Raw genomic sequence first — 23,810 nt, forward strand, 5'->3', positions numbered from 1 at the left:
TCTGTGTGCTTTTTGTTGTGTGGTTGAAATATATTGTATATATGTGTGTATCGTCATATTATAATACAGGGAATATGTCTTTGGACACAGAAAACCCAAAGATTTGACTTTATTTTGCCAAAATAATACAAATTGTACATAATAAAAAAGGAATGATAGCATTTTTCTGTAGATATTCTTACATTGTTATAATAAATATTGTTGAATTTATTTAAATCAAATTTATCTGTGGCAGATTTGGCGCTACCTGTTGGCCCTCACTCAAACACATTATAACGGGACTGTCAGAGAATGGAACTTGCGGTTACAAATCTGTGGTGGGATGCAAAGTAACGGCACTTCTTAACACGCCCCATATGCACGTTCTTTTTGGCGACTCTGACATGAAAGCACCTATCGCTCAACTTTTTCCCCAACCTGATTTTCCAAAAATGACAACCTTATTTTGTTTTGTTTGTTTTTCATAATATTATGACTTAAAAAAAAAGTCTTTAATATTTCAACCCTACACTACTAAAATGACATTATTTTTCCTCAGAATATTACAAGTTTATTCTCATAAAATTGCGACTTATATTCTTGTTAGAATACAACTTTTTTTCTCTTAATATTATGACTTTATTCCCATAATATTTTGACTTTATTCTCGTAAAATTACAACAGTTTTTTCCATTTCTGTTGTTGGTGGGTTTTTTCCCCCCCAACTATTTCAACTTTAATCTTGCACATTTTCTAATATTATGACTTTACTTTTCATAATAGTTTGACTTTATTCTCCCAACATTATAACTTTACAGCAAACTAATTTTTCAAAAATGACAACTTGGTTGTTTTGTTTGTTTCTCATTACGACTTCAAAACAAAAACCTTGTTTTTTCTTTAATATTTCAACTTTATGCTAGAAAAATTACGTTATTTTTCATGATATTATTAATTATAACAATTTTTTTAATTCTTGTAAAATTTATTCTCATAGAATTTCCATTTCTGCTGGGGGGGTTTCCCAACTATTTCCACTTTCTTTGAGTAAAGTTTGCTCTTGTAATATTATGACTTTATTCAAATAATATTTACTTTATTTCTAATACTATTTATGTTATTTTTCCTCATTATTCTGGTGAAGTTCAATTATATTTTTAGAATGTGCTGTGGGGCAATAATAAATCGCTTGTGCATCACAGCAACGCATCGCCACCACAAGTAAATTGCATCGATATCAGTGACAGTGGCCCTGTATTTACCCGGTATCAGTTGGACACCAAAATGTGCAGTATTGCCCACCTCCACTAATTGCTTTGGTGTGTACCAGAGTGGGCTAGCTGGGTTTTAGGCAGCACCAGGGGGGTGGGTGGGGGGTGGGTTTGGGGTTGGGGGGGTGTCAAGCTCAGGTTGGGTGAAAATGAAGTCAATTCTGCTGGCATGAAAGCACCCTGATTACATGAAGTTCCATCGCAGCTTCACAAACCTGCAGTTCACCTTCCGCCTAGAAAAAAGGGCGGGATGACGGTGGTAGAAGAGAGATGATGAAGGTCGAGTTAAAAGCAGAACAACACGGAGGCACGTGAAGCCATCACATGCTCATTACGTCACAGGTCAGCGACTACAGTAATCCAATCCATGTAGATATGCTGAGATGTTTTTTTATATTTAAACAACAGCCTGCATATCAGCTTTGTGTTATCTGTGACAAATGCATATCAATCAATTTTTTCTCCTTGTCTTATGCTTATGGCTCCTTTTTCCATTTTTCTTCTTTTTATTTTAGTGTTTTTTTTTTTTTTTTTTACAAATATTTCAACTTGCGTGTGATTTTTTCTCATAATATTGCCTTTATTCTCATAATATGTTGATTTTATTATTGTAATATGACTTTTACCCAAACAAAATGTTCCAAACTTGCTAGTTTATTCTGTTTCATTTCTCATACTATGAGTTTAAAAAAAATAAAATTCTTAGTCTTTAATATTTCAATTTTATGCTATTTTTCTCTTAATATTACAAATTTATTTTCCCAATATTTAGTCTTTATTCTCGTAAAATTACAGCTCTTTTTCCATTTTTGCTGTTTTTATTTTATTGTTTTTTTATTTTTTACAAATATTTCAACTTGCTTGTGATTTTTTCCTCATGATATTGCCTTTATTCTCATAATATGTTGACTTTATTATTGTAATATAACTTTTACCCAGACAAAATTTTCTAAACTTGCTAGTTTATTCTGTTTCATTTCTCATACTATGAGTTTAAAAAAAAAAGTACAAATTTTAGTCTTCAATACGTCAACTTTATGCAATTTTTCTCTTAATATTTAGACTTTATTTTGCTAATATTTTTTATTTCTACAAAATTACTGCTATTTTCCTAATTTTTGCTGTTTTTTCCCCCAATTTGCTTGTCATCTCACAATATTGAGACTTTATTATTGTAATATAATAACGTTGACCCAAACAAAATTTCCCAAAATTGGAAATTTATTCAGTTTTGTTTCTCATATTATGACTGTTACAAAAATAAATTTTTAGCTTAATTAACTTTTTCTCTTAATATTACAATTTTATTTCCATAATATTTTGTCTTTATTCTTGTAAAATTACTGCTCTTTTTTTCCATTTTTTCGTTTGTTTTTTAGTTTTCCTGTTTAATTTTATTTTCAGAATGTGCAGAGGGTCAATTAAAAAAATAACAGCCGAGGATCATAAATGGCTCCCGGGCCGCACTTTGGACACCCCTGTATTATACCAATCAAATCAAAGTATATTTCTACATTTCCATGTTAATATGTCAAAATATTCCTGAGCAGGACAAGGACGATTAAATATTCCTCACGTGTTGTTGACGATCTGCAGGCGTTCCCCCTTTCTGAACGACAGATCGGAAGCTGTCCGCGACTCATAGTCGTACAACGCAACAAAGGTCATCACGCCTCCTGTCGGGAGAAAACTTTTATTCATGAGTTGAATGTGGGCGAAGGTTCTTTCAATAAACAAGCACGGTCAAACCTCTGTTTTCTAAAATGTAGCTTGGGTTTTGGTACAATATTGCATGTAAAAAACTAGTCCGTTTGTCCTGTGCTGTGAACATGTGACTGCCTCGCTGTCTGTGCATTCTTTTATTGACTGTAGCTGTTAAATAACCCGCCACGGGGCCAAAGAAAGTTGCCAGTCCACCCGTTCCTCATTCAATATTACGTCACATTGTTTCCTGCATATAAAACTAAAAATTATTCTCTATTGGATGTATCTCTTTATATGTTTGGGTGTCTGCAATAGACTGAGGGCTGCAACTACCGATTATGTTCACTAGATGATTAACCTGAAGCTTGTTGTTTCCATTATTCAAGTAATAGGTTAGGTCCCGAGGGTAGTGAAAAATAAAAAGATGCAACTTCACCCCTTTGACATTTTGTAAAGCAACATATGTACTGTAGATATGCTAAAGAAGTTATGTATATTTCATCTCGGCTTTGTCATATAGGTGAAAAAGCCTATTATTATCAACTTCACTCTGCACTTTTTTTCCCCATTTTTTCCATAATTTTTTTTTTTTAATATTTCAGCTTTCTTCTGAAATGTTTTTTGTGAATTTTCTTTTCATAATATTATGTCAGAATATTATTATTTTATTATTAATTATTAATTATTAATATTATTAATTCCCGTAATAGTATGTCTTTTTCCCCTCAATCTAATGTTAAAAAAATTGCAACTTTATTAATTGTTTTCTTGTTTCTCATATTACTACTTTTTTTAAATGTATTTTTTCTTTAATATTTCAACTCTATGCTACTAATATGACATTATTTTTCCTCATAATGTTACCACTTTATTCTCGTAAAATTGTAATTTTTTTCTCACTAGAATACAACTTTTTTATCTTAATATTTTGACTTTATTATCGTAAAATTACAGTTCAAATTTTTCAATTTGAACCGAATTTTCCAAAAATTGCAACTTTATTTGCTGTTTTATTTGTTTTTCATGATATTACAACTTTTAAAAAAGAAACATCTTTTTTCTTTACTAGTTCCTCTTTACACTACTAAAAATAGTATTATTCGTATTCAAACGTTATTCTTGTAAAATTTAGACTTTTTCTTGTTAGATGTCAACTTTGTTAAAAAGTTTGACTTAATTTTCCTAAAATTACAGCTGTTTTTTTTTTTTTTACATTTCTGCTTTTTTTTTTTTAATTTTTCAATTATTTTGACTTTCTTCTATTAAACTATTTCAAGTTTGTTCTTGTAAATTTTCTTCACATAGTTATCACTTTATTCTCATAACGTACCTTTTTCTGTAACCTAATTTTCCAAAAATTGCAACTTTATTTGCTGTTTTATTTGTTTTTCATTATATTAAAACGTTTTTTATTTAAAAAAACAGATTTTTTCTTTACTATTTCATCTTTACACTACTAAAAATAGTATTCTTATATTCGTATTCTCGTAAAATTTGGACTTTTTATTGTTAGATGACAACTTTGTTAAAAATTTGGACTTTATTTTCCTAAAATTACAGCTGTTTTTTTTTTTCCCCCAACCACTTTTTTTTTTCTTGTAATGATTTTATGAATATGAATATTTTGACTTTAATGTAGTAAAATTACACCTGTTTTTTACATTTCTGATGTTTCTTTTTTTTTTTTTTTTTTACATTTTCCAACTATTTCAAGTTTGTTTGTTGTACATTTTCTGCTCGGAAATATGACTTTATTCTCATGACATTATTACTTTTTCTGCAACCTAATTTTTGAAAAGTTACAACTTTATTCATTGTTTTGTTTTTCATATTATGACTTTAAAGAAACTTATTTTTGTCTTTAATATCTTTATGCGACTAAAATTACATTATTTTATTTTTCCTCATAATATTCCGATGTTATTCTCGTAAAATGGCTTTTTCTCATTAGATGACAACTTTTTTCTTTAAGTTTTCATGTTAAATTATATTTTTAGAATTTGCTACCGGAGTTGGAGCTTATTGGTTCCAGAGTGTGTGTGGGGTGGAGGTCAAGCTTCTCACCAGCGATAGTCATTCTACTGCTGGAGGTGCTGAGGTTGCTGTTGTCCACGCCTCCAAACAGGGGCAGCTCAGCATTGTGACTCACGCTCTGGTTGCCACCCAAGCCGACCTCCACCGTGTTGCTGCGGTTGGGAGTCGAGGCCTGGTGGGCGGAGTTCAGGTGGTGGCCGCTGCTGCCGCCACCTACGCCTCCCCCGGAGCCCAGATGGGCGTCGAGGCTGACTGTGCGCGGGCCCGCTTCCTTGGCCTTACTCTTGGATCCCCCCATTGTGAGGCCTGGAGAAGAAAACGCATACCACTGTAAAAAGTGTTGATAACTTGAAATATGAAATATGATATGATCTACAGCAGGGGTCACCAACGTTTTTCCTTGTGAGAGCTACTTTTACAAAATGAAAATGGCCAAGAGCTACTCATTTTTGTAACATTTATTTTCAGAGCTTATTTTAAACCCAAACAAAGCGAATATGCTTGTTTTACCAGAACATTAAAAAAATGCTGGTGTCCACAACTCACATTTTGTATTTCAGAATGCATTTCTTTCTACTGTTCTTTCATTATTAACTGAAAACCTGAATGAAAAGCAGGCTTGCGGGCACCTTATGTGGTCGTGGGGGGCTACCTGGTGCCCACGGGCACTACGTTGGTGACCTCTGATCTACAGTAATCTCTCGTTTATGCCAGTTAATTGGTTCCAGACCCGACTGTGGTAAGGGAATTTCCGCCAAGTAGGATTACTTATTTATAAATTCAATTTTTAATAATGAAAGCATCGAAAACCTGTTTACAACCTTCTAAATACACTTTTTAACATTAGAGCCCTCTAGACATGAAATAACACCCCTATAGTCACCTTTACACTGCCATTACCCAACATAGTAGACATAAACAAGAGAAAGTAAGACCTAGAAAACCTGTTTATGACCTTCTAATTACAGTTTTTTTTACATTATTAGAGCCCTCTAGACATGAAATAACACCCCTATAGTCACCCTTACACTCCTATTACTTGTACCCATTATAGTAGACATAATAAGAGAAAATAAAACATACCGGTACATGAAATAGAAAACCTGTTTATGTCCTTCTAAATAAGGCTTTTTAATATTAATAGAGCCCTCTAGACATGAAATAACACCTCAAAGTCACCTTTACAGTCATATTATCCAATATAATAGACATAATAAGAAAAAATAAGACATACAAGACATAGAAAACCTGTTTATGCCCTTTTAAATAAGGCTTTTTAATATTAATAGAGCCCTCTAGACATGAAATAACACCCCTCTAGTCACCTTTACACTCTTATTACCGAATATAGGAGACATAATAAGAGAAAATAAGTCATATAAGACATAGAAAACATAGCAAATAGCCCCCCTGGCCGCACTTTGGACACCCCTGAACTAAAGGAACTGATATCATTTCATAGTTTAGACAGCAATTTTCTAAACTTTTCATTTGTATTTGATAGAACTATCTCATGTGCAGTTAAAACAGCAAGTTTGTGTTGGTTCATGGGGATTGTTCAACGTATTTCAACAAAAGAAGATAGGAATATTGAAGGTGTATGCTGTCAGTTTAAAAAAAAGAAATCGTTGTCGGCCAAAATCTGAATTGAAAACATTCTATGGAAACATTCCTGACATCTTCAGGGAGTGCGCATTACTGGCTGCATAGCAAACATCAGCTGCTGCTCCTCACTTGCAACACACATGCACAAACACACACTGTGTGAAACCAGTAATGCTGATCATCTCACACAGACACACATTTGTTTCCATTCATCCTCCATCACAAATGCAACAGGAAACACTCAACCTTTAAAGCTACAAAAAGCCAGCGCCAAAGCTGAGGGTCCTTTAAAAATGCTGAATCAAGTCCCCTGAGTCCAACAAAGAAGGTACCAAAGATATGCGCTAACTTCTCTATCCTGGGGAACCTCACTCCATTCACTACAAGAACCTGACTGGCAGCTATTTATAGACTTGCAATATTTACAACAAATGTTCTTATTTTTTTAGTTCAAAATGGCCAAAATTGAGAGGATGCAATCACGTGCTAACTTCCCTATCCTGGGGAACCTGACTCCATTCAATACAAAAATCTGAGTTGTAGCTATATAGAGACTTGCAATATTTACAACAAACTTTCTTATTTTTTTAGTTCAAAATGTCTCAAAATTCAGAGGATGCAATAGCGTGCCAACTTCCTTATCTTGGGGAACCTCACTCCATTCACTCACACCACTCAGTGTTGTAACTAGTGTATACACAGTACAGTATTGCAATATTTACAGCAAACCTGTTTATTTTTTTACTTCAAAATGGTCAATAATTGAGAGGATGCAATAGTGTGATAACTTCACCAGCTTGGGGAACCTCACGCCATTTACTTTACACCACTCTGTTTTGTAGCTACATATCAATTTTTGATATTTACAACAAACAATGAAGGGATGCAAACGTAATAAGGGGCGAACCTCACCGCCCTGGGGTACCTCACTCCATTCAGTGTCGTTGCTACTTTACATAGAGTGTTGGAATATTTACATCGAACTTGTTGATTATTTAGTTCAAAATGGTCCAAAATTGAGAGGATGCAATAGCATGCTACCTTGCCTATCCTGGGGAACCGCACTCCATTCACTACAAGAATTTGAGTTGTAGCTATATACAGAATTGCAATATTTACAACAGTCTCAACTTTCTTGTGTTTTAGTTTAAAATGGTCCCAAATTGAGAGACTGCAATAGTGTGCTACCTTACCTATCCCGGGAACCTCACTCCATTCACTTTACACAATTTAGTGCTATACACCAAATTTTGATATTTGCATGGTGAAATGATGAGGGGATGCAAACGTAATAAGCAGCTAACTTCACTAGCCTGGGGAACCTCACTCCATTCACTTCACACCACTCTGTGCTACTGTATACACAGTATTGGAATATTTACATCAAACTTGTTTGTTATTTTGTTCAAAATGGTCCAAAATTGAGAGGATGCAGTAGCGTGCTAACGTTACCAGCCTGGGGAACCTTACTCCATTCATTTTCCAAGCATGTATAAAACACATGCAGTAGTACATTACAATAGGTACTTGTTGTTTAGTACTCTAGAATAGGCCTGCACAAATAAGCAGTTTAAAAATTGGAAGGATGGAAATCCCTGTGGCAAGACTTCATTATGCATAAGATCTGGCAAAGAACTGTGCATCCTCCGAGTCTCCGATGGCTTTGATTGATTATGAAGGATGTTTTCATAGAGTGCGTGTTTTGTTTGGACATCTGAAAAGACAGCAATCGTCGTAATGAGATGATAAAGGCTAACGATCTTACAGCATTATAATCATCATAAAAGGACTACATTGTTTACATCATGATAATATTGATGAATGAAAGGACTTGTGAAATGATTTTTGACACTTATGAGACAGTTGCGATGGTCTAAAAAAGTGAAGGCAGCAAAGTTTCATTGACACAAGTGCGGAAGCGGTGGACCAGTTTGTCAGCTTGCGGTGGCACAGGCAACCTGTTTGTTTTTTCTTTGGATCAGTGCAGCCACGGGAGACACATCTGTCCTCTTTCTATCATTTATATGCATGTAGGATTAGGACGTGTGTGTGTGTGTGTGCTGCATGCATTCCTTCATCCTAATTCCCTGCATGTAATTACTACACAGGGGCCGCCACATAATCCAAGCATGCTTGTTCTTGATTATCACCATCTATTTCCTAATGGAATGACATGTGTACTGTGTACTGTGTGTGCGTGTGTGTGTGTGTGTGTGTGTGCATTAAATGACAACGCTGGACGGACCGGTCCAACCACACGCCTCTCAACAAACAGTAGCTTTTTTTTTCCACTCTTGTTGCTACTTGTCAAATGACACGGTGTTCCCAAACTAAGCTGGTTTCCACCTGTCAATCGTTCATGATAAGCACCACCTAGCATGCTGGAAATAAACACAAGCACTCCAAATAATGCGCAACTTCTCAACATTTTTTTTTTATAATATGATGGGAATAAAGTCATAATATTAGAAAATTTGAAGATTTACACAAAGAAAGATCAAATAATAAAAAAACAGCACGAATTAGGGAACAACTCAAATTTTTCGAGAATGTCAAAAATTTTGAGAAAAAAGTTGCACTCTTAAAAAAAAAAAAAGTCACAATTTTACAGCAATAAACTCGTAATAGTATAAAGAAAAATAATGCCATTTTAGTAGCATGGAGTTGAAATATTAAAGAAAATATCTGTTGTTTTTGTTAAAGTCATAATATTATGACAGAGAAACAAAACAAAATAAAGTTGTCATTTTAAGTTATAATATTATGGGAATTAGGTAATGATATTACAAAAACCTTGCAATTTTTCTTCTTGTAATTATGACTTTATTCCCATAATATTACGAATTTTTCCCCGTCCTAATTTTCCAAAAATGACCATTTTATTTGTTTTTTTTTTGTGTCTCATAATATTATGACTTCAAAAATTTTTTACGGGAATAAACTCACAATATTATGAGGAAAAATATGCCATTTTAGTTGCATAGAGTTTAAACATTAAAGGAAAAATATGTTATTTTTGTTAAAGTTGTAATATTTTGAAATAGAAACAAAACAAAATAAAGTTGTCATTTTTGGGAAATGAGGATGGGGGAAAAAGTTATAATATTATGGGAATTAAAGGCATAATGTTACAAAAACAATGTGCAAAGATTATTTAATAAAAAAGTACAAATATTTGGAAAATTACAAAAAAACAGCAAAAATGGGGTAAAAAAAGAGCAAAGAGGGACGCTGGTAGTAGTAATAGGCTTTTTCACCTACTGTACGTACAGTACTGTATATCACAGCACCTCCATGTTTGTTGGCTAAACAAATCCCAACAACCCCGCCCTCACCTATGATAACGAAAAAGCAAAAGGTGAGCTCATCTGCGCAGATTCCGCTCAAACATTCTTGTCACATTCCAGCCTCCCTGGAGCCGCCAGTATTTGGGAGCTTTTCTTTTTTTCTTTTTTTTTGCGTTCAAAGCACCTTTTGTTGGCTAAGCTGACCTTCACGTCACATGACATGGCCGGCTTGTCGGAGCAGCAGCAGCTGTCTCAAAGCTTACTGAGGAATTTCATGTCCGCTTCCAAACAACACAGCAAAGCCCCCTCCCACCGTCCCACCCCCTTCCTAATCTGACTATGACATACATGAAATGATTTGGGGATTGAGGCTCAGTGAGAAGTCATCCAGGCCAGTTTACACCAGGAACTTTGGCGAAGTGGCGCCACTGACCCACTTATTCCGCTTTTCAAATCAAGGATTTTTCCCATTTCAACATTTATTTGCCATGAATTGCTCCAAAAAGACTTGAAGTTCAAGCAACATTTTAACCCACCTACAGCACTGTACGGCGCATCTCGCCTTACTGAGCTTTTTAAAAAAATGTTTTTAAATCGGTTATCGGCCCTATTTTTAATGTTATCGGATTTATCGGTATGATGTCATACTTCCGCACCTCTGCCTGATAATTATTGCACACCCTTTTTTCTGTTATCACACCGCCATTTTGGTCGGCGCTGGTCAGAAGGGGGCGTTTCCCAAGTGACGTCGGTGAAGGAGCAGGATTGTAAACAAACGCTAGCTAGTCGACTTGGTTTGATATACTGTGTTCTTCATCACATTCATGCCAACTGATGCCAAAACGTTGTGTTGCCGCTCGCTGTTAACAGTGTCTGAGTGATACTCTTAAGTTTTTCTTTTCCACAAGATGGAGGTTTAAGACTACAATAAACGAAGCAAGTGCGATAGCCACCCGCCGAAGAAAGTGCTTTAAGCTTTAACGAGAACAGTGCGTTGTAAGATAACTCATGCTGTGAGCAGCCCCGGGTGGAGCCTTGGATGTCTGCAGAATACAGCAAGTGCTAATTTCGGTGTATGTGTAATGGCCAACGCCTCGCGTTTATGTCACTGAAGACTGCTATGAAGAAACACCGATATATAAATGCATTTTGGATGCTAGGAAGCTAGCAACAGGACTAAAGGAGGAGAGAGGTGTCAAAGTTGCCACAGAACACAGTAAATCATGTCTTATTTACATATATATTATTATTTAGTATTGTAAACGCTACGCCACCATAGCAACAAGCATTCAAAGCATTATACAGGTTGTAAAACTTACTTTCACAACGATATGTTGACAGTGGGTGTGGGGCGGGGTGCCGATGGACAAACATACTGTCATAAAAAAGGCTCCAAAGAGCCTTTTACTCTTATTAAGAAGCCGATTTAAAGCAATAATTCAAGGATAAGCAACTCCAAGGGAATTTACACTTACCATTTTGAGTTTGAGGCGACTAATCTTCATCTGCATGTCTTTGTCACCTCAGCATCAGACATACAGTATGCTCCCATAGTCGGTGGTTCCAATAAATACAGCTGGAAAACTAATGATACATCGTGCAAATCTTTGCTATAATCACTGTAAACATCTTCTATCTTGTCCGTTCTCTCATGTTTGTTTACTTGTGATGTTCAGCTGTGCTGATGTCACTTGGGAAACGCCCCCTTCTGACGAGCTCCGACCAAAATGGCGGTTTGGCACATAAAAAAAATATATATATATATATATTTTTTTACAAATTTAACATTTGCTTTCAAAAAAACGAACAACATAAAACATAATTACAGTACAGTATAGAACATATTTAAGCAAAGTTGAAAAATCATGTCAGTGACCCTTTATTATATAAAATATATATTATATTAAAATTATTATTATTATTATTATCGATATTATAAGATGTATTAACAATTATGTTTAATATGTTATTTATACGCGGACCGTTCCATCACCGTGGCTGAGGTATCTGGTGTAGTCAAAACGCTCCCCAGTGGCAAAGCTCCGGGGGAGTTTTGCCCTGAATTCCTCAAGGCTCTGGATGTTGCGGGACTGTCTTGGATGACACGTCTCTTCAACACTACGTGGAAGTCGAGAACAGTACCTCTGGATTGGCAGACTGGGGTGGCGGTCCCCCTTTTCAGGAAGGGTGACCGGAGGGTGTGTTCCAACTATAGGGGGATCACACTCCTCAGCCTCCCTGGGAAAGTCTATTCCAGGGTGCTGGAGAGAAGGGTACGACCGTTAATCGAACCTCGGCTACAGGAGGTGCAATGTGGTTTTTGTCCTGGTCGCGGAACACTGGATCAGCTCTACACCCTTGCAAGGGTACTGGAGGGTACTTGGGAGTTTGCCCAACCGGTCTGTGTCCTTCGCGGTGTCCTGTGGGGGGTGCTCCGGGAGTATGGGATTGGTGGTGTGCTGCTACGTGCCATTCAGTCCTTGTACAACCGGAGCAGGAGCCTGGTTCGCATTGCCAGCAGTAAGTCAAGCCTGTTTCCGGTGAACGTTGGCCTCCGCCAAGGCTGCCCTTTGTCACCGATTCTGTTCAGAATTTTCATGGACAGAATTTCTAGGAGCAGCCAAGGTGTCGAGGGAGTCCAGTTCGGGGGCCTTAGGATCTCATCTCTGCTATTTTCAGACGATGTGGTCCTGATGGCCTCATCGGGCTGTGACCTGCAGCGTTTACTGGGACGGTTTGCATCTGAGTGTGAAGCTTCTGGGATGAGACTCAGCACCTCCAAATCTGAGGCCATGGTTCTCCGTCGGAAAAGGGTGGATTGCTCCCTCCGGGTTGGGAATGAGGTCCTGCCCCAGGTGGAGGAGTTCAAGTATCTCGGGGTCTTGTTCACGAGTGAGGGAAGGTTGGAGCGTGAGGTCGATAGGCGGATCGGCGCAGCGTCTGCAGTAATGCGGTCGCTGTGCCGGACCGTCGTGGCGAAAGAGAGCTGAGCCGAAAGGCAAAGCTCTCAATTTACCGTTCGATCTATGTTCCTACCCTCACCTATGGTCATGAGCTTTGGGTCGTGACCGAAAGAACGAGATCGCGGATACAAGCGGCTGAAATGAGTTTTCTTCGTAGTGTGGTGGGACTCACCCTAAGAGATAGGGTGAGGAGCTCAGTCATTCGTGAGGAGCTCACACACACATTATATTCTCAGTATTATATATACACTTATTATAAGTATACTACTATATTGATTTTATGATATTATAAATATATATATACACTGCTCAAAAAAATTAAAGGAACACTTCGAAAACACATCAGATCTAAACTGGGGGAAAAATGATCTTGAATATCTTTCCTGATAATAATTGGGTGATGTATTAGTAACAAAATGATGCCACATAATTTGGTAGAAATGAAAATGATCATCCCAATAGAGGGGGGAAATCAAAGACACCCCAAAAATGAAAGTGAAAAAATGATGCAGCACACTGGTCCATTTTGCCAAAATGTCATTGTAGCAACTCAAAATGATTCTCAGTAGTTTGTGTGGCCCCCACATGCTTGTACGCATGCCTGACAACGTCGGGGCATGCTCCTAATGAGACTACGGATGGTGTCCTGGGGGATCTCCTCCCAGATCTGGACCAGGGCATCTATGAGCTCCTGGACAGTCTGAGGAGCAACCTGGCGGAGCCGGATGGACTTAAACATAATGTCCCAGAAGTGTTCTATTGGGTTTAGGTCAGGTGAACGTGGGGGCCAGTCAATGGTATCAATTCTTCATCCTCCAGGAACTACCTGCATACACTAGCCACATGAGGTCGGGCATTGTCGTGGACCAGGAGGAACCCAGGTCCCACTGCACCAGCGTAGGTTCTGACAATGGGTCCAAGGATTTCATCCCGGTACCTAATAGCAGTCAGGGTGCCGTTATCTAACCTGTAGAGGTCTGTGCGTCCTTCCAGGGATATGCCTCCCCAGACCATCACTGACCCACCACCAAACCGGTCATGCTGAATGATGTTGCAGGCAGCATAATGTTCTCCACGGCATCTCCAGACCCTTTCACGTCTATCGCATGTGCTCAGGTTGAACTTGCTCTCATCAGGGAAGAGCACAGGGCAGCAGTGGTGTAGTTGCCAATTCTGGTGGTCTATGGCAAATGCCAATCGAGCTCTACGGTGCTGGGCAGTGAGCACAGGGCCCACTACAGGACGTCGGGCCCTCAGGCCACCCTCATGGAGCCTGTTTCTGATTGTTTGGTCAGAAACATTCACACCAGTGGCCTGCTGGAGGTCATTTTGTAGGGCTCTGGCAGTGCTCATCCTGTTCCTCCTTGCACAAAGGAGCCGATACCGATCCTGCTGAGGGTTGAAGGACCTTCTACGGCCCTGTCCAGCTCTCCTGGAGTAACTACCTGTCTCCTGGAATCTCCTCCATGCGTCCAGGTACCGCAGTGATGCCCTGGTCCAGATCTGGGAGGAGATCCCCCAGGACATCATCCGTAGTCTCATTAGGAGCATGCCCCGACGTTGTCAGGCATGCGTACAAGCACGCGGGGGCCACACAAACTACTGAGAATCATTTTGAGTTGCTACAATGACATTTTAGCCAAATGGACCAGTGTGCTGCATCATTTTGTTACTAATACATCACCCACTTACTATCGGGAAAGATATTCAAGATCATTTTTCTCCCAGTTTAGATCTGATGTATTTTCGAAGTGTTCCTTTAATTTTTTTGAGCAGTGTATATACACACATACAGTCAAATTTGTCTATAGCGGCCAATAGAGGGAGTCTGCCAAAGTGGCCGCTACAGACAGGTGGCCTCTATAGACAGGTTGGTGTCCAGTTTGAATGTTGACCAGTAGAGGGAAAAAAAAAAAAAAAAGGGGAATTTTTTAAATAATAATGTTGACCAGTAGAGGGCACTGCGGAATGCGGATACAAGTTGTACAGCACTACTAGGCTTGTTATTATCATGGTTCATGGTTTTAATTCATCCTGAACATGCATATGAGTCAAACAGCAGCACATCACATAGTACAATTCACAATTTTGCATGTCCAAAAAGGAGTAGGAAGAAGCAAAGCTTATTTAATCCTACCCCTCATCAGTTTCACATCAGTTGCAATACATTTATTTACCTCTTGTTCTTCCAAGTGTACTTTGTAGGTCTACATGACAATGTAGTGCAATCGTAGCCAAGGTTTTTACTTACTAAAAGGAAGCTAGAGACTTAATAATAACTGATAGAATATATCCACGACCCACAGAACAAAGCTGTGCTAGTAATGTCTTACGCTTGTTTTTATATTTTACTTTTTATACGGCAGAGTGTCATTACAGCTTTAGTTCATCAGGAAGTGACGGGAAGTGACGGTGGGCGTCCCGAGCAGGAGAGCTAGGCTCAGTGCTAGCTGTGAGTTTGGAGATATATATATGTAATTATATTAATATTATTATATTTACAGTACATCCATACGCACACTTATGTATGTGTATGTATATACACACACACGCATATACAGTATATATACATACAAACACACGCACACATGTATAAAAAATGCAGCAGAGACATCTGTACTATAAATAATCTTTGCATGACACCTTTGTCAATAAAGACTTGAGTGTTTTATTGTTTTGATATTAACAGCGGTTAACTTCTTTTTACACTTGTGTGATCGAATGAAAGAATGGTGAAATGTGACTTAATAACTGTGCCTGTCCACTGAATGTCGCATTAATGATGGCCGCATTTGCACCCCGGAACAGAATATTTCTATGAACACGGTGGTCGTAAATGAGCTTACCTGCAGAGAAGAATAAATTGTTGGTGTCAGTCACCTCAGGTATGTGTAGTGTGTACATGCATGGGGGCTGGGGGTGGGATCAGAGCACTCAAGCATGTTAGCTTGAGTCAAGCTAACATGTCCAAATACGCCACGGGGAGGTGTGCATGTGCCGTGACATTCCCCGGTGCGGCACAGTCATCCGCCAGGAATGCCGAGGCGAGTTGAAACGCGGCTCCCGCTCGCACGGCCCACAGCAGGAATGCACGGGGAGAGCAGGTAAGACGCGGATGATACAGCCTCCAAAAAAGGATATCCCCTTATCTGTTTCTGAAACGGCCTCTTTGTTTTAGCTGAACTACATTTTCATATTCAAATCCTTCATAAATATATAGATAACATGATTTCATATTGGGTGGGGTTAGCAACTCAGTCATGATGATGTGTCCAAAGTGCAGCCTCGTGGGCCATTTGCCGCCCGCGGCGTTTTTTCTAGTGGCCCATGGCACATTCTAAAAAAATACAATTTAACAAGAAAACTAAGAGAAAACAGCAGCAGCAAAAATGGAAAAGTCCACAGTAATTTTACAACAATCAAGTCAAAATATTAAGAGGAGAGTTGTAATTAAACGAGAAAAAGTAGCAGTTTTATGAGAATAACGTCGTAATATTACGATGCAATATAACCAAGTGGTAATATTATGGAACACAAAATAAAGTCCAACATTTTTGGAAAATGTTGTTTGTTTTGGAAAAAACAAAACAAATTCAATTAGTCATTTTCGGAAAATTAGTTTAGGAAAAAATATTATGGGAATAAAGTCAAAATATCACGGGAGCAAAGTCATGTTGTAACAACAAAAAAGTTGCAATTTTACAAGAATAAAATGTTAATATTATGAGGAAAAATGATGTCATTTTAGTAGCATAGAGTTGAATTATTAACGAAAAAATATGTTTTGTTTTTTTTAAATGTCGTAATATTATGAGACACAAAGAAAAAAAATAAAGTTGTCATTTTTGGGAAAATTAGGTAGGTCAAAATATTATGGGAATTAATTCATAATTTGAGAATAAAGTCATCATATTACGAGAAGAAAATCTACAAGAAGAAAAATCTAAAGAAAAAAAAACAGCTGTAATTTTACGAGAATGAAGTCAAAATATTAGGAGAAAGAAGTTGTAATTTTACAAGAATGAACTCGTAATATATGAGGAAAAATAATGTCATTTTACTCGTAATATTATGGAACTAAAGTCATAATATTACGAGAATAAGACTTTACGAGAAGAAAAGTTGAAGATAGTAGATAGTAGAAGATAGTAGTAGATGCAGTAATGTATGGATGGATGGCTCATGCATGAACATGTCAACATGCTGGCACAGCTGCACCATCGCCACAAAGCCACACATAGAGGAATCTTTCTTCACACACACACACACGCACGCACGCACGCACACATGCACAAAGAGAGAGAGCGAGAGAGGGATGGGAAGCAAGGTGATAAGTTTTTCCACAGAGGCTGGATTGAGTGGGGATGAGTGGCCTCTGTCACCCTGGAGCCTTCCCAACGCTGCGGGGCAGGAAGTGGTCGGGCAGGCCGGGCAGGACACAAGCACTCCTCTGTTTGTCTCCACCGAGCGTCCGTCAGATAGCGCATTCAGATAGGAAGTCATGTGACTTGTCCTTTGTGCTGTGTGGCCTTCAGGTAGCCTGACACGTAACCAACACAAGCACTGCCAGCAAACACATTTACCCTTTACATGACAGGTACCTTGAATATCACCTAAATATAATACTTTATGACTTCATTCCCATACCATTACCACCTTCTCCCCAACCCAATTCTCCAAAAACTGTATTATGTTTTCTTTGCTTCTCACAATATATTTTATATATGCTACTAAAATGAGAAAAATGCTCCTTTTTCTTGTTAGAAGACAACATTTTTCTCATAATTTTGGACTTAATTCTCAGAAAATTACAGCTGTTTTTTTTATTTCGGCTGCTGTCCAACACCCACCCCCTCTCCCCCAAATATTTCAACTTTTCTTTTGGCAATATTATGACTTTATTCCCATATTATTATAACTTTTTTCCCCAACCTAATTTTCCATAAATGACAGCTTTATTTTGTTTCTTTGTCAAAATATTAGGATACTATTTAAACTCCATGCTACTAAGATGACATTATTTTTCCTCATAATATTACGAGCTTATTCTCCTAAAATTTTGACTTTTTTGTTGTTAGAATACAACTTTTTTTCTCATAATATTTTGAGTTTGTTCTTGTAAAATTACTGCTGATTTTTTCCATTTCTGCTGTTGTTTCATTTAATTTTCCAACAATTTCAACATTCTACTTTTAAATTTTCTTCTCGGAATTTAGTTACCTTATTCCAATAAAATATTTTGACTTTTTTCAGTGTTTCAGAAAAGTGACACTAATTTCACGACGTAAACAATTTTTTCTCGTTTGATTACAAATTTGCTGTTTTAAGATTTTGACTTTATTTTTTATTTGTTGTTGTTGTTTTTAAAAAAAGTTGAAACGGTTAAAAGTTGTTTTTTTTAATGATATTTTTAGAATGTGTCACTGGCCAATTAAAAAAAAGTAAAAAAAACAGCAGCAGGCTGCAAATGGCCCCTGGGCCGCACTTTGTACGCCCCTGTGCTAACCTCACCAGCCCGTGGAACCTCGCTCCATTCACTTTACATCTACATTAATCCCTCGCCACATCACATTTAGAATTGTGTGGCTTCACTCGATCACGTTTTTTCCAAAATATATATTAATGAATAAATCATTGCTGTTTCGTGGTTGACTACAGCCTTTTATTAGTAAAGAAATATGCACATTTAAGCACATCTTACATGTTTTTTTTGCCTAAATGAAGCATTTTCAAGTATCAAAATGGCTAAATGGAGTTAAATACAGATATGAGGCATTCAGAAGGAGTGTAAAGGTGACTACAGGGGTGTTAGTTCATGTCTACAGGGCTCTAATAATGTTAAAAACTGTATTTAGAAGGTCACAAACAAGTTGTCTGTCTTATATGTCTTGTTTTCTTTTATTATGTCTACTATATTGGGTAAGAGGACTGTAAAGGTGACTATAGGGGTGTTATTTTATGTCTAGAGGGCTGTAATCATGTTAAAAGTGTATTTACTGTAGAAGGTGGTAAACATGTTTTCTATGCTCCGAGTAGGAAAAGATTCCATTTATAAATGAGGAATCCTAATTTGTGGAAATTCACTGATCACGGTGATAAACGAGGGACGACTGTATTATGTTTGAGGCATATACAGTATAACATGATGACAAAGTTTATTGTTTGCTGATGCTGCGCCAAACTTATTATCTTGCTTGGAGCCAAAGTGTGGACCAGCAGAGATGCTAGATGAAGATGAAAGTAGGGCAGATGGTAGAGGTGTGAACAGGTGGTGCCGGCCACTAATTAGCAGTAAAAGTGGGCCACATGAGTTTAGTATCCATCACATGAAATATTCAAAGCTCCCCCCTACGGACGATCACACAGCTTATTGGCAAAATAGCACTCACAGACTACTTCTGGTAGTATTAGTAATAGTAATCATACTGCAGCAGCTCCATCATCCATTCCAATATGTCCTAGACGCTGGCTGCCAATTCATCCTCATCTGACCCAAAGGAAAGTGGGACACGGGCGGGATCAAACCATGATCTCACAAAAGCGTCAAGCTCGGGAACAATTCCAGCCACCGTGGGGAGCGGCGGCAAAGCGACCTTGACTGGAATATATTTCATTTTCATTGCTGCTTCCGAGTTTCCCCTGGGATTTTCTGAAGCTGTGGTGGTGGGCTGCATGGGACTGCCGCCGCTGTGTCGTGCCGCTGCTGCGTCTGCAATTTTTTAAATTATGACAAATATCAATTTTTTTATGACTTAATTATTTATTAACTTATTTAATTAACGTTTTTCAACAACGAGCAGAACATTGCAAAACTGTTAATTTCATAGCACAGTTGCTGAGAGCACTTAAAGTGAGCGTCTAAAACATCAAGCCTCCTTTTGTCACCTGACCTATATAGTCCAAAAGTACTACGTGACTAGTACAAAAGTACAACATTTTGTACTATTTGACTCAAACCTAAATTTAATTTGATGCCCGTTTTAGAGTAAAACTAATACAAGGGGAATGAATCGTTCAGTAATATATTTTTGAGTTCAAAATAACACAGTTAACAAAATAAAATAATTTCAATATTTTTGGTATCAAAATGTGTGGTGTATAACGGGTATAAATTGAGAGTCCAGGGTTATGACAGCACAGGTGTATCCACCTTGCAGCATTATTGAAGCTACTTTGACAAAAAGAAAGGAGAGGGGAGCTATTTTATGTGACTGCCAACATTTAAATGTAGTTTATTTCCAAAGTACATCTCTACTCAGTGTGTTCATTTGTCATGTTTGAATAGAACACTTATAAAACTACTAAGCAAATATTCTTTGGTGAACTACTCCACATCATCTGGTGAGCTAGCGCTAGCATATGAGCCACAGTACCCGTGGGAGACCCCTGTGATAGCATGACTGTCTAAAGCTGGATTTACTACGTGTTACAACAACTTAGAAACACATCTCGTGTTTTGAAGACAATCCGTAAGTATTAGAACGATAACAAGGGAGCAGGATTGTTGACACATTTTACAGACTATTTTTTATTTGCACGATAATAAGGAACACAGTGAACGTCAACACAAGACGCAAGTGCCGCGACATGAGCCGACACGGCAGACAGGCGTTTCTGGTGCATGTTTATCAAAATAAAGCGCAGTCAAACATTTTTATGATATTTTAAATTGTTTTCAAACTAACTGTGCGTAAATAATAAGCTACTGTATATATGCGTCTATATAGCATATGCAGTATATACATTACTTAACATTGTTTTCAAGTACATTTTTAAGGTGTGGCGGCCTTTTTTTTTTTTTTTTTAGTGACGGGCCGCCACGATCGATTACATGTAGCGGAAACACTGCTATTTTAATCGAGCATCCCGTGTCAATAAACAATCCCGTTTCAATCGAGCATGCCGTTTAAATGAAGCGTCCCGTTTCAATCCAAACAGCATCCCGTTTCAATAACGCTACCTGTTTCAATAAAGCATCCCGTTTAAGTCAGTAAAGCATCCCGTTTCAATCAATAAAGCATCCTGTTTCAATCAATAAAGCATCATGTTTTGATAAAGCATTCCATTTTAATCAATAAAGCATCCCATTTCAATCAAGCATGCCGTGCCACAAAACAATCTCTTCTCAGTCAAGCATCCCATGTTTCAATACAGCATCCCATTTCCATCAATAAAGCATCCTGTTTCAATCAACAAAGCATCCAGTTTCGATCAATACAGCATCCCGTTTCAATGAGTAAAGCATCCTGTTTCGATATATACAGCATCCCGTTTCAATCAATAAAGCGTCCCGTTTCAATCAAGCACCTCGGTTCAATAAACAACCCCCTTTCAATACAGCGTCCCGTTTCAATCAATATGGCATCCTGTTTCAATCTATAAAGCATTCCGTTTCTATCAATACAGCATCCCGTTTCAATCAATAAAGCGTCCCATTTCAGTCAAGCGCCTCGTTTTAATCAATACAGTATCCTGTATCAACCAATAAAGGATCCTGTTTCGATCAATAAAGCATTCAGTTTCGATAAATGCATGTTCCCGTTTGTATCAATACAGCATTCCGTTTCAATCAAGCACCTCGGTTCAATAAACAACCCCCTTTCAATACAGCATCCCGTTTCATTCAATCAAGAGTCACGTTTCAATCAATACAGCATTCCGTTTCGATCAATACAGCATCCCGTTTCGATCAAAACAGCATCTTGTTTCAATCAATAAAGAGTCCAGTTTCAATCAAGCGCCCCGTTTCAATCAACACAGCATCCTGTTGCAATCAATAAAGCATCATGTTTTAATAAAGCATCCCGTTTCAATCAAGCATGCCGTGTCACTAAACAATTCCGTTTCAATCAAGCATCCTCTGTTTCAATACAGCATCCCATTTCCATCAATAAAGCATCCTGTTTCAATCAAGAAAGCATCCAGTTTCGATCAATACAGCATCCTGATTTAATCAATAAAGCCTCCTGTTTCGATCAATAGAATGTCCCGTTTCAATCAAAAAAGCTTCCCATTTCAGTAAATAAAGCATCCCGTTTCGATCAATAAAGCATCCCGTTTCAATCAATAAAGCATCCCGTTTCAATCAATAAAGCATTCTGTTTCAATCAAGCATCTCGGTTCAATAAACAACCCCTTTTCAATATGGCATCCCGTTTCAATCAATAAAACGTCCCGTTTCAATCAATACGAAATCCTGTTTCAATCAATAAAAGCATCCTGTTTCAATCAAGAAAGCATCCAATTTTGATCAATACAGCATCCTGATTTAATCAATAAAGCATCCTGTTTCGATCAATAGAATGTCCCGTTTCAATCAACAAAGCTTCCCATTTCAGGAAATAAAGCATCCCGTTTCGATCAATAAAGCATCCCATTTCAATCAATAAAGCATCCCGTTTCAATCAATAAAGCATTCTGTTTAAATCAAGCATCTCGGTTCAATAAACAACCCCTTTTCAATACGGCATCCCGTTTCAATCAATAAAACGTCCCGTTTCAATCAATACGAAATCCTGTTTCAATCAATAAAGCATCCTGTTTCAATCAAGAAAGCATCCAATTTCGATCAATACAGCCTCCTGATTTGATCAATAAAGCATCCCGTTTCAATCAAGCACCTCGGTTCAACAAACAACCCCTTTTCAATACGGCATCCCGTTTCAATCAATAAAGCGTCCCGTTTCAATCAAGCACCCCGTATCAATCAATACAGCATTCCGTTTCAATCAATAAAGCATCCCGTTTCAATCAAGCACCTTGGTTCAATAAACAACCCCTTTTCAATACGGCATCCCGTTTCAATCAATACAGCATCCCGTTTCAATCAATACAGCATCCCGTTTCAATCAATAAAGCGTCCCGTTTCAATCAAGCACCCCGTATCAATCAATACAGCATCCAGTTTCAATCAATACAGCATCCTGTTTCAATCAATAAAGCATCCTGTTTCAATCAATAAAGCATCCCGTTTCCGCCGCTGCCGGGCCTGGAAGGCTGCTGGAAACAAACTACACATTGATGCTGAGCCTCACACACACACACACACACACACACACACACACACACACACACACACACACACACACACACAATATATACGCATATTGTAAAAATAGAGCAAGTCATTGTGACATGCTAGGAGTCAAGTGTGTAGGATGAGTGTGAAGCATTGCTAAAATGTGTGCATGAGAAACGGGGAGGGGAACACGTCGAAGAGGGTGAGGGTGCTTTCCAGGGCGTGAAGCGCGCACGTGGCGTTCCCAAAGCGGGTAGAGCGCACGTGATGTTCCCAAGTGGCTGCAGCACGCTGCTTTGGTGACACAGATGACACGCGGCGCTCCGTTCAATCATGACATGAACATTCGCAATAGCCTCTTCCTAGTCTATTAGTCTAAATCTGTTAGTGGCGGTCCAAATGGACTTGTGGCGGGCCACCACAAATATATTTGGGAAGGACTGGACCAAGGAATGAATGGGAAGTCCCAAATGTGTTTACTACCACGTTTTGGACAGCGTCCGTTTGTCTTTTGTGAGATCACTGCTGTTCTTCATGCGGGGGTTTCCAATGTGCGGCCCGGGGCCCATTTTGATTGGACCGCAGCACATTCTAAAAATATCATTTAACAAGAAAGCTAAAAAAAAAAAAAACACAAAAAAATGCCCTTTTACAAGAATAAAGTCAAAATATTGAGTGAAAAAAGTAATTTTCACATCATAATGTTGTGAATAAAAATAACGCCATTTTAGTGGCATAAAGTCTAAATATTAAAGAAAAACTATGTTTTTTTCAAAGTCGGAATATTATGAGAAACAAACAAACCAAAATAAAGTTGTGATTTGTGGAAAATTAGCTTGGGGAAAATAAATAAATAAATAAATAAATAAATAAATAAATAAATAAATAAATAAAAAGGATAATAATAATAATAATAATAATAATAGTAATAATAAGAATAATAAGAATA

At 37.8% G+C, this 23,810-nt stretch overlaps 1 protein-coding gene across 4 annotated transcripts in view; it reads right to left on the reverse strand.

The window, feature by feature from the left end:
- The window catches only part of src (v-src avian sarcoma (Schmidt-Ruppin A-2) viral oncogene homolog), a 45,731-nt gene that overhangs the window by 19,069 nt on the left and 2,852 nt on the right, over positions 1-23,810 (reverse strand). For 2 of the 4 annotated variants that reach the window (XM_054767871.1, XM_054767853.1), the window contains exons 2-4: positions 5,019-5,294; positions 2,827-2,926; positions 1,466-1,483 (exon numbers count right to left, since the gene is read on the reverse strand). In XM_054767871.1, coding sequence (XP_054623846.1) covers positions 1,466-1,483; positions 2,827-2,926; positions 5,019-5,286 — 386 coding nt within the window. In that variant the 5' untranslated portion in view covers positions 5,287-5,294. The remainder of the gene's footprint in view (positions 1-1,465; positions 1,484-2,826; positions 2,927-5,018; positions 5,295-23,810) is intronic. The other 2 variants (XM_054767879.1, XM_054767862.1) reach the window with 1 other exon arrangement.

This window comes from Dunckerocampus dactyliophorus, chromosome 1 (assembly GCF_027744805.1).
Source record: "Dunckerocampus dactyliophorus isolate RoL2022-P2 chromosome 1, RoL_Ddac_1.1, whole genome shotgun sequence".
Lineage (NCBI taxonomy): Eukaryota > Metazoa > Chordata > Actinopteri > Syngnathiformes > Syngnathidae > Dunckerocampus > Dunckerocampus dactyliophorus.